Source organism: Ascidiella aspersa, chromosome 1, assembly GCF_963924565.1.
Source record: "Ascidiella aspersa chromosome 1, kaAscAspe10.2, whole genome shotgun sequence".
In the NCBI taxonomy this organism is placed as follows: Eukaryota; Metazoa; Chordata; class Ascidiacea; order Phlebobranchia; family Ascidiidae; genus Ascidiella; species Ascidiella aspersa.
The window spans coordinates 17172827-17185331 of record NC_139447.1 but is presented as its reverse complement, the minus strand read 5'-3'; the positions used below and the strand labels follow the sequence as shown (position 1 = coordinate 17185331).

Sequence of the window (12505 nt, the reverse complement as noted above, 5' to 3'; positions counted from 1 at the left end):
CTATTTTATGACATCATACCGTCACAGTTTTATGACGTTATTACCATCAGGCGGAAAAACAGGGAATTCCCTAAGTTGAAAATGAAAGACCCCGTTCTGGATATGCCACTGATTATACGTATATATCGTATACAGTGTAATGAATAAAACAAGTATAAAATTGATATTATATTTATTCAAATATATATAATATCAATTTTATACTTGTTTTATTATTCATATTTATTCAAATATACAAAAAATAAAGCACCTTTCAGGCCTTTTTGGTTGGATATGTCATCTACACTTGGTTCATCTCCCCACCAAAATATCCACAGCTCCTTTTCAAAGAAATCCTAACCAAAATACAATTATAAGTCAAATAAAATAAAAAAATAAATAAATAAAACAATAAAAGTATATTAATACATTAAATATATGACAACGGTGTACTCAGTCAGGTAGCAAGACATTCCAAAAAAGGGTAGTCACACAATGACCAAGCAGTACACTGAGGGTTACTTAGGTTGCCTACAGGGGGCTGTGCAGAACCAGGAATTTGTTTTTTTTGTATCCTGGGTGCTGCAAATATTAATTTATTAGACAATAGTGGCTGTTAAAAATTGTCTTTTTGACCCAAAAAACAAAGCACATTTCACCTTGTTGGTACATTTACGATTGTCATGTATTTCACAGATTGTTATGTGATTTCAATGAAATTATGGTATCACAAAGGAGATTTGCAAGGATATTGAAATATAATTCTATCAGTAACCCTATTTTATTTCGCCAAAGTTACAAAAAATGTGCCCAAATAAGTTTTATTCAAGCTTCATACAAACAAAACAGTGCCTAAATTAGAATAATTGTAGCTTTGCGCGAATAACATAAGTGTCACAATTAATTTTATTTGTGTTACAAGCTAATAAAAAAATGCACTTTTATTGAGGTTAGCAGACTGAAAAAAATAAAGACTACAAAAAAATTTTACACTGCACCAGTGTTTCCCATTTTTTACCATGTGCGCAGTTGCCCAAAATTTTGCGCACAAGCCGAAAATAAGTGCGCAAAAAGCCTAAAATTTCCAACAAAAAAGTACCCAAATTGAATACACAAAAGACATTTTTTTTAGCTTTACTTTTATAGCTTTTTCACGGTCCTATGAAAAGTTTTAATTAGTTCGGAACTTCCGTTTTTATTAGCTCTTAAATATAATCTGTAATTTTGGTTTGCTTTTTCCATCGGTGGAATGTTTTCGTAGCAAAGGAGAGATAGAGCAATATGCGGGGAGAGCACGAGAGGCGTCACAATAATCTTAATTAATTTCCCAAGACATAAAAATTTGCCTTTTGTTTGCAGTGTTGCGCTCGCTTGAAATGCGATTTCGCTTGAAGTGTGTATGGCAGACTTAGTCAAGCGTAGCGCGGTGTAACCGCCCAATGGCCAAAGCAATTATTGCGCATAGTGTAGCGGTTTTAGCAGTAAGCACTGTTAAGTTTTAAAAGGGTTACGCATTTTTCTTAAGTTAATAACTTTAATTAAAATAAGATTTCGTCTTCGCGTAGATTCCTGTTTATATTGACATAAATTCAAGCTACTCCTTTAGTTAACACAAATTTTTGGGGTACATTATAATTTGCTTTGTACACTGTTTTATGAAAACAATGAGTCTAAAAGTTTTATCTTCGGAAAGTCCTAACCAGTGTTCCCACTAATTTTTTACAATGTGCGCAGGTGCCAATAATTTTGCTTTGCGCACAAGCCAAAAATAAGTGCGCAAAGTGCCCAAAAATTTCAAAACAAAAAACAGCCCAAATTGGATACGCGGGAGACCTTTTTTTTTTATTTTCAGTCTGTTAATATCCGCGAATTTACCGCAAGTCCTTAATAATAATTAGTTCGGTAGTTCTATGATCTGTAATTATAATTATGTTTTGCTAGCTTTGTCGAACGGATGCTTTCATTGCAATGGAGAGGAGCAATATGCGCGGGAGAGCACGAGAGGCGTCGCAATAATCTTAATTAATTTCTCTCAGACATAAAAATGAGTCTCTTTATTTGGAGCAAGGGCGTGCAACCTTTTATACTGCCGGGCCAAATATGTGTATTAGGATTAGACCACGAGCCACTTGCATATCACGTTGTCTACCTGTTAGTGCAGTGGTCGGCAAACTTTTTGTTGTGGCCCAAAGTAGTCTTTTCAGAGCTACTTAAATGACCACTAAGTAAAACCACTACGAAAACAGTGGCGGATTCAGGGGGAGATTTTGTTTTTCGGTGAAATATAAAAAAATAATATACGCGCTAAGCGCGAAAAATTTCCGTTTACATAGAGTTAAAGTTGGCCAAAAATATAGTTTTACAGGTTTACAAGACCACATTTGGCACGTGGGTCTTTTTAAGCTGACCCAATTTAAAACATTATATGCCACACCAATTGTTAAAATAAAGTGCAATGAATGTACGGCTATCATGCGGCTAACAATTACGGTACATGATAACACCAAGCTATTCAAAAATAACTCGTGGTCCACAGTTGGCCTACCACTGTGTTAATGACTACCACCAAAAAAAATTACTCACACACTTTTACGATACTCGGGGACACCAAATTTACGATACTCGGGAACACCAATTTTACGACCTTATTTATCGTAAATAACAATTTAGCGTGAGTTCTGGTTATTTTTATCTTAGCGCTAATGTTCTGCCTCAGTAAGAATATCTCCCTGATTCTCAAAAATACCAAGAAACGTAATTACCATTATTAATTATTCACAACAACAACGAGCTTGCGCATTACAATAATTTACATACATTATCGACCAAACAATAAACAACTAATCAAAGACTTTTACATAACACTTTCCCTTATCATAGAATTTATCTACAAAACTGCCTCAATACATAGCGACAAATACGCTAATATTAACTATAATCACAATAAGAAATCCCTAACAATAATCCTAATAAGGAAATAATTTCGCCCTATGTCCACGATAATCGCGTCATTTCACATGCTATAGTCATACACATAGTCGCGAGGTGAATAGCGTGGTAACCGGCAGCTATGAAATGCACGAATGTTAAAATCCATCGGGGTACTGAGTGTTTTAATTTAGTATTTCTTAATTGTAATTACTAACGGCTAAAGATGTTGCAAGACCGCAACTCACACGTACGTTGAACCGAACAATGCCACCTTAAAAGTGACAAATTTTCTCAGCTGTGAAAACTTATTTAGATTGAGATGTTCGCGGTAAAAAACTACTTTTTAGCTGCACTGCGCATATAAATTTGTTTCTTTTTTTTACAACTCATGTGAACATTGAAATTAAATATAAAATAAAAACATTTTAAATGAGCGAAAAAGATCAAACAGACATTTTTAATATGCTTTCTTTATATGGCCATAAGCAGCTTTTCGAAAGCATTTCAAAAACAAAAAAATTGCAGCGCTCAGTGCAATTCACTTTCACACAAAGTTGTACACTTTCAGTAACAGCATCCAAAACACATTTTCTAGTTTTATTTTGTTAGCAGGTCACGTTCTATTCTAATATGTTAGCCGGTCACATTTTATTCTAATTCTAATAAACTAAAAATTTACATGCTATATAAGGCGACCTAGACTACGGAACAGTCAGGAAATTTTAATATTTTAACAGTTACCTAAATGTTTAGTGGTGCGGGCCAAAAACCAAAGCACGCCGCGGGCCACATATTTTGGTTCCACGGGCCGCAGGTTGCACGCCCCTGATTTGGAGAACTGCACTCGCTTGAGACGTGATTTCGCTTGGACTTAGTCAAGCGTAGCGCGGTTTAACCGCCTAATGGTCAAGGTAATTATCGCGCGTAGTGCAGCGGTTTTAGCATTAGTATTTTTAACTTTTAAAGGGTTACGCATTTTTTTAAAGTGATAACTTTAATTTGAAACAAATTTGGCCTTCACGTCTTTCCTGTTCATATTGATATAAATTTAACCTACTCCTTTAGTTGACACAACACGCAACTTTGCTTTTTCGGGTATATTGTAATTTGCATTGTACACTGTTTTACCAAAAAAATGAGCTTAAAGGTTTTATCTTCGGAAAGTCCCAACATTTCAAGAATTAAAAAACAGCATGAAAAGTTAATTTTTGCAAATAAAAGCATATCGCAGCCTCGCAGGTAATTGTAATAATTATGTTTAAAAAAGTTCAAAGCTATTTCGACGCGAGGTTTTTTATATAAAGCATGTACTTCCCTATAAGACAAAAAATACAGTGCAAAATACAGATACCTTGAACTGAAAATATCTCCAAATTAGGAATAAAATAAAGTTGTAAAACGAAAGATTCGCGCGTATCGCAAAAAAATTCCAGTTAATGAGAACCATGGCCTGGTGTCTACTCTAACCTTTATGCAAAACTTAGATTCCAGTCAACTGCACTACCTTGTTTAGAGAAAATAAGCCCAAATCCGTTGTAAAAGATTTAAATATGAGTTAAGTGAGAGCCTATTAGAGACACAGAGAACTAATCAAAATTCGTAGTTCAAAAACTTGCCAATCACAAAACCACGAACCAAATTTTACAGTTACTAAACTACCACCCGATCCGTCAGAAATTAGTGCAGTTTTAAGTAAAGGTATACGGCGGTCATGTTCAAATGGCGGATCGCGATCCGGTTCCGGATCTTTTCAACGTTTTGCACGGTTCTTCTAATGTAGTCTTGAAAAAATAAAATACTTACTTTTTGACTATTTTAACTATACGTAAGTGCGAAAAAAAAAATTAACATTTTTTATTTTCGGCAATTTTACAGTTCGAGTGGGTCAAGTATTATTAAATCTATCTCATAGTTTTTGTAAGTTTTTAGCCAATATTTTTTATTTATATCTGCCGGAAGTTTACCTAAAGATCAAGCTAGAGAAAAAACTACCTGGTTACGACGCACAATGGTTGCATTGACACTATCTTTACTGACTCAGATCAGCACTGCAAAGTCTCCATGGAAAGATGCGAATACTCAAGACAAATCAACCCTATGTGAGTGCGGAACAGAGCAGTCAATGGACACACCTCCTTGTATGTCTGCTTCTTGAAACAAAGTGCAATGCAAAATACCTTACTGTATTCAACAACACCGTGAATTGAACATTGGAAGCTGAAAATTTAAATTGTCGAGAAACGCAAAAAACAATCGCATGTCTATTTGCAATTCTTTAATTGGAGAGGATGCAGCCCAAATATTCCATCTCCGTTGGGTAAAATATTACACCTCCGTTTCTTTCGCCGTTTCAGCAAGCATTAAAGATTTTGAAAATCATCTTTCTTTGCACTTCCACTTACAAGAAAATTATCCAGATACATGGCAAACCCTGGTAGGTTTCTATAGGACTTTGCAGGACTTTCTGGAAATAACTAGGCACAGAGAAAATGGGTGTACTCAATGGTAGGGTCATCCCATTGCTACTCGTACAGTTATGGAACCATATGTTGTTGATTTTTATAAAATTTAACATGTAGAATCTCGGTGCAATTCTAAGAAAAGTAACCAATTTTACCGAAATCAGTCCAGTAGTTTTTTACATATCGGCGCAACAATAACCTTGCTGAATATTGGCCTAAAGTGAACTTAGGTAACCCTGTAGCGCATTTTGTCCAACGCCAGCATGTTTTACGAGTAAATGTTACTTTATTGCAACAGAATGGGGTTAAGGAAATTGCAAACTCTGCACCTGTTAGTACACGCTAGTCGCTCGCCCAATAATGGTTGATTGACCCTTAATTATTAGGCTAAGAGGTTATCGCGAGACGAAGTAATTGGTCACCAGTAAAAAAAAGCTGACACTGCACTATAAGGTAAGCACTATAAAATGTGCCGCCGCAGTGACAGGCCCTTATCTTGCACATTTTGTTAGTACAAGCAACTTCACACTGGGGGATCATCAGTCCGTATCAATCAATGAAAGAAACACACAAACATATGTGTTTAATAACATCTGTGATCTAGTGCAAGTAATGTGCAAGTATTGGCGCATGGTTGTTTCTCGACTCGCTCCTCTCTGAGCCTGCATAGCTCAGTTGGTAGAGCGACCGTTCCGGCTTGACCGGAGGTCGTGAGTTCGAACCTCACTGCAGGCCAGTTGTTTTTCTGGCTTGCTCTGCTTGCATCATAGATCGACAGATTCGGCGAGTCTGCGATGGCTTTTCGGTGTACTATTGATACGGAAGCCGTAATCGTTGGTCATAAAGCAACTTCCGAGGGGCTAGATCACAGATGTTATTAAACACATATGTTTGTGTTTGTCTTTCATATTCATAATATATGTTAATGTTAGATATGCTTCTACATGTTTGGTTGTATCGTAAACACTTTCCCAGGGACTGATCTAGTCACGACCCACCAAATTTGATTTATGCCTGTTTTAAATACTTAAACGGAAATTGTTTTCGCACTTGGCGCGAATCTCTTCTGTCTTTCTTGTATCTTAGAATGCGATTTTTTGCCAGCTTTACAGACAAATGGCGTCCTCTGCACTGTGGCACTCTATTCAACGAAAGTTTAACAAACTTAGGCTAATACCTATTTATATATTTTTTGCGCGTCAAAAGTATTCCGTCTTTAAAATATAAACAAAATACCGACCGTTTTCTAAACTCTAATTCACAGTTTGTTAACCTAATTTAGTTAATTCCATGTTGTGTGTTTCTCCCGATTTATATCGTCTTTGCAATATGGCTGCTGTACCGCAAGTAACATATCGGTAACTTAAAGTTTTAAAAAGCAAAGTTTTTTGTACGAAATTTTTACGTATTTTAATCTAAACTTTTGGGTCAATTAACGTGCCCCACAACTTGATAAACGCCAATATATCCAGTCTGTGCTCAATGCGTTACGTCCCTCTCCAAATCTAAATTAAAGTTTGCATTTTAAAGAAATATAGTCACAATTTTTTGACGTCTTGTGGCATTCTTAAAATTCGACTTAAATTGCACATTTTCTATCAAATTGAAACGTAATACTAATTCATTAGCCTATTTGTTTTATCCAGTCAGAGTATGACATCATGTTGCGCGTACTCCAGATCCTATTTTTGATCCGGCACGCCACAACATTTTAGATTTCTAATGCGCCCCGCGGCTAAAAATAATTGCCCACCCATGGCCTAGTACATCCTTGTTATGCCCATGCGAATGTCATACCTGTCTATTTAACAGGAATGGTGACTATCATGATTGTTTTTTTAACTTAATAAAGAACTACAGCCAAATCAAGTGAAACTGCAAATACACAACAGTTCTAGCAAAATTTAGTACTTTTAAAACTAATAAACAATTCATATGCCAAACACAGGCTTTTCCCTGCTAAACAACATGCTTTGTAGTTTTTTCAGAATGGCACAAAAAAAGTATTTTCTGCCAATTTTAGTGCAAAATGTTCCTACGTATTCAGCATTTAAAAAAAATATTGATTTAATGTGTGTATAACAAGCACACGTTTTGTTTTTTGTTTCACCAAGTCGCCAGCTTTCTGCCATACTGTCAGTAAACAATTATTACAAAACTAAAACCGTGATTGCTGCAATGTTACATCGGTAACATTGCAACTGGCATTGAAAAAACATGATGCTTATCGCCGCCAACGCCTCGTTATCGTTGTTTCATTTAGCAGTCACCTGTCACTGACTGAAGTAATCTCAAACACGCCTGATAACGAAAATATATTTTATTGTTGAAAGAAAAATTCTCAACAACATAGAAAACAGGCGTGTAAGCTACAGCAAGCGCTGTTCGCCGCAGGTCGCTCTATTGAATGGTTTAAAGGCCTCAATCTTGAAAAGGAGCGCCTGATCGTCTCATTTTGAAACATTGATTTAAACGTCGGCGAACTATAGCTTCCCGCTAAACTGATAATATATGGACGTCTTACCGTAACTTCAGTAATAAGTCAAGTTTGTATTTTTCGAGAACAGTTTGAGCTGTTCAAGCCAAGCATTATACCATCGGCGCAATTAAACTACAAATATCACCAAATTTGTTGATAAGCATCGTTAATTTTGCTGACAGCGAAGTGCAACAGTTTGTGATTGACACGTTACAGAGGCTGTTCTGACACCACAATTCCATAGCGTTTTGCGCGCAATTAAAATCATGTGGCAATCGGATGTGAACAAGTCGACGATGTGTTGCAATTTTTCTAACGTCAAATAGACGACTTTAAACCTCTGTAAGCTCCTAATAATCGCCATTTTCAGCATCTAAAGTACACAAATTGTAAAAATTTTCTTGCTGGAGGTTGTTCACACCATACCCAAGACCCCCTTGGTGATTTGAGTTACTGATTATGTGAAACAGTGGCATATCCAGTGGGGCTGGGGTCTGGGACCACCCTTTTTGTGAGTGTTATTATCGTTTTTTTGTTCGTTTTGGTCTGGGTAAATAGCAAACTGACTGAAGCGGCAATATTTTTAATGTAATTGGGTCACACGTCTTAAGCTAATGCGTAACCAAAATCTAACGCAAAACTCCGTTTTTCGTCTTTTTTTGGTTGACCGTAAAACGCAACATTTTTTCAGCTTCGTTATGTGTTGCGGTTGGCTGATTATCAGGTGAGAAATCAACAATTAATAATGCTAAGTCAAACCGTCTTTTATTTTTCACACTAAAAAGCGTTGAAGTTAGGCGCAGCTAATGTACCTCGCTGTTCGCTGCCTGCTGTCTGCTTTAATATTCCATATTGGTCAACAACAGATTTTTTTTAACTGAAGCAGATTCTTAAAAGGTGGTATATTGATGACAGTCGTGCACGTTTCAAAGTCACCATTTTTAAATCATGATAGTTAATGCAAAATTATTCTCTATAAACATGTTCTAAGACCACGCGTTTAGTGTGCAGTTGGCCAACTTATTTCCCCTCAACCGCAGCTTGTATTTTAGCTGACTTGGCAAACCTCTCGGCACAGGTGTTGCGCTAATTGTGGCATAATAACACCATGGAAAAGCGATCTTTGTTTAGTATTGCAGGTGAAAAATCTTTTGTTTAGTATTGCGGTGGCGAAAGGCGTGCCTGGAATTTAGCAATAGTCCTGTACATGGAACTTCGGAAACTGCCCTGCTGATAGTTTAGGATTCTTTTCCGAAATCTATCAAACATATTTTACGGTTTAGTTTTTCGCCTGGCAGGAGTGTCGCTGTCGCACATGTTCGCTTTTGCTGGACTTTAGTTGTTTCCGGTTAGAATGTTTTATGACGTCATTACCATCACCATTTTAAGACGTCATACCTGTCACTGTTTAATGATGTCATTATTCATTAACGTCAGGCGGGAAATTCCCTAAGTTGAAAATTCAGGTCCGCCTTTTTATTTTCAGGACACTCCCCTTTAAAAAGGTCACGCTATGCGCCTGGGTGCCGTGACTTTATCCTGTTCCCCAACTGGCAGTCTAAAATATTTTATGTTATTATATAAATATTTTTATTCGTTTTTGGATAATTTGTCCAAAGACAAAGCAACTGCAATTTCAGAATCATTACAACCACTGGAGGACTAAAATTTAGGCTACAACACTGAATTTAATTAAAGACTTTATTCTCTCAACCACAAATGCAAAGTCTGGTCGTTTATTTCCATGCACAGATGAACAAATTAATGACCCATAAAGCAGTTGACGCCTAAAACAATGTTTTTTAGCGAACACTGACAATTTAGTAGCCACGGCCTGCCTGTTTTCCATTTTTCTAAAAATCCTTGTGCTCTCTTTTTTTCGTATTGTGGTTTTTCTGTGCTTTAGCGCAGGTTGTTTAACGCCACAAACAAAATGCCACATTTCACGTAGCACTATAGTTCTGGTTTAACAGCAAATGATGTCAAAATAATTGTAAATTTACAACTAAACGATTCATTCGAAAAACATGCACCAGAGGTTATTATGTGCTGCGCGACGCCGTATAGTGCGTCGTTTCAATTTTCCAAGGGCGCCCGCAATGGTTTCCACTTATACCTTAACATAATTGCAAAATAAAATATTCACAAACAGTTGTTTTTAAGCTTTGTCTTGGTTGACCGCTCTGAACTTTAAGAGATCGCAAAAACATACTTACATAGACTAATTTGCTAATTCTCAGCTGTAGTTAAACAAGTAGGCGATATTTTCGGTCCCTCAAAACATAAAAAAACACTGCTTACAAATATTATTATAAGACATCTGCATTCAAACTTTGGCCACTGCGGCAATGACGTCTTTGAATGTTTGCAGGTAAACGATTTTTTTAAACGGGACAAGAGTCTTTATTACAATCATACAACGGGACAAAGAGTCTTTATTACTAGCTTCGAACGTAACTTCGATTAACCTTATTATTTGTGTAGTGTTGAAGGTATTTGTGTCTTAGTGTTTAGGGAAATAACTGGCGCTAAGTAATATTTCGCTTAGTAGTGGTGCTTAACAAGTTGTCATACACCATCTAATTAAATTTCTCGCTGGAGCCACGCCAGTCGGGCGAGTGGGTGTCAATCAGCACTCGCCGGGAACAATTTGCACTCGCATTGGCCAGAGGGCGAGTGTTAAGGCCAACCCTGTGTTATATATAGGCATGTAAAGTTACACCATGTGGCGCTAAGTCCCTGTTAACCACTAGAAAGTGACAATTTTTTGTCAAACGTTACAATATGCATTCACCAGTTATTGTAATTAAAACTATAATAATTGCTAGTTTATACGTGCAAAGGTTAAAAAAACATTAACTTAAATTTTAATTAATCATAAAAATTTGTACATAAATAAAGAATTTGAAATTTTACCACCACAATAATAGCTGTAAAACAAATATTGAGTACATACCTTGTTGTTGATGGATTTTCTTGGTGAGCGACGCCACACCGCAAGTATGTCATTAGATAAACAACTGGTAAATGCTGTCAAGACAGGATCTTCAACCAGACCCACTGCAGCAGATGAAAATCTTTGCCACTTGATTCCACTCAAATCAGCCTTTTAAAGATAGAACAAAGGTAACTAATAGTCTTCTTATATGATAGGTCATATGCCGCTGATCTTTTAAAATCTAGAAGAGTTATTCCTAAACAAGATTTTAAATAGCAGGAACAATTGGCAGGTTTGGGCCTCACACATATCTCTAGAAAATAATGTTGGTTTGATTTGAACAATAAAAAACATAAGAATAAAGCAGTTGTTGCTTTATTGCGTAGCTGCGACATGGTAAAGTCAAGGGATAGCGCAACACAAACAAACGTTTATAAAGTACAGCAGTGAAATAGAAAAAAAGGGCCATTTGATGTACGCGGATGCACATCATTAGGTTTGCCACAAGCATACATTTTTAGCAATTTTGCGTTGAGATAAAATTGGATGAATACAATTAAGTTTATTATAGCTATCATAAAAGAAATAAACACAAAACAGCATGTTTTAGGCCAGCACATTTTATGAAGGAATGGAGGCCAGCATGTTATTAGATGAAATATCTATTTACCATAAACCATAAAACTTATATGCACTGTACCCCCTTATAGCATTTTATATATAATCTTAATCCTCTATAAGTCTATAATAAACAAAACAACCTAAAAAACAGAATTAAGAAAAATACGATAAACAAGTATAGAAAATTGTGGTAAAAAAAACAATGCCATTACACCTAAAGTATTTTTTTTAATTTATTTTTTAGGTAAAAATTACATTCTTAGCCTAACCAATAAGCCATCAACCTTTTTCATTTTTATTCTCTGAGTAAAGTTATGCTTGTTCAGGGTTGTTCCTCAACAAAGATTTACACTCGCCAGCTGGGCGAGGGATGCAATAACACTGACAAATTTGTTGGCATGCTGTCTACAAATTTTTGTCCTAGCGCCGTCATTTCTCGGATTTTCGTTAACCGTCTTGTGACTGTTAGTTTTAAGCTTTGGCTTGGTTGATCGCTATGAACTTTAAGAGATCGCAACAACATAGTTTTGTAGACTAATAACTTATTCTTAATTGTAGCTATACAAGTGGGCAATATTTTAAAATACAGTTGTAGTGTTCAGTTGGCCGTTTCGGTCTCTTAAAAAACACTGCTTACGAATATTGTTATAAGATATTTGCATTCAAACTTATTGTTACCAAAAAACTTCAATATAATGTTCTATTACAAACAATTCAATAAATACAAAAAAAAATTCTTATAGCTCGGTACATCGCAAGTCCAATAAACTTTAAACTTAACTACTGTTTTAAAAATTAAACAAAGTTTAAGTTAAACAATAAAGCGCATGACTATCAATGCTGTCTTTGGTTGTTTTCCGGTAAACAATTTTTCTAAACAAGGCAAAGAGTCTTTATTACCCAGGGGATTCTAGAACTTTAGGTTCCCATCTAGAATAACAAATCCAGAATATCAAATCCTAGTATATATTTTTTTAATTATTTAACCTCAATTTTGTTTGGAGGAGGGATTAATCATAAGGCGCACTGCTCGTCGCAGATGTTGCGCTAATTGTGGCATAATAACTAGAGATAGACCGATATATATAACGGTTT

At 35.9% G+C, this 12505-nt stretch overlaps 1 protein-coding gene and 1 non-coding gene across 4 annotated transcripts in view; one reads left to right on the top strand and one right to left on the bottom strand.

Annotated features, from left to right (window-relative positions):
- Positions 1–12505, bottom strand: part of LOC146168113 (mediator of RNA polymerase II transcription subunit 13-like) — a 65605-nt gene that overhangs the window by 51254 nt on the left and 1846 nt on the right. For all 3 annotated transcript variants that reach the window (XM_083388725.1, XM_083388727.1, XM_083388726.1), the window contains 2 exons: positions 10808–10957; positions 251–335 (listed from right to left, as the gene is read on the bottom strand). In XM_083388725.1, coding sequence (XP_083244851.1) covers positions 251–335; positions 10808–10957 — 235 coding nt within the window. The remainder of the gene's footprint in view (positions 1–250; positions 336–10807; positions 10958–12505) is intronic.
- Trnaq-uug (transfer RNA glutamine (anticodon UUG)) lies at positions 6033–6107 on the top strand. The gene has a single exon. It is a non-coding gene; the product is annotated as a tRNA-Gln (tRNA).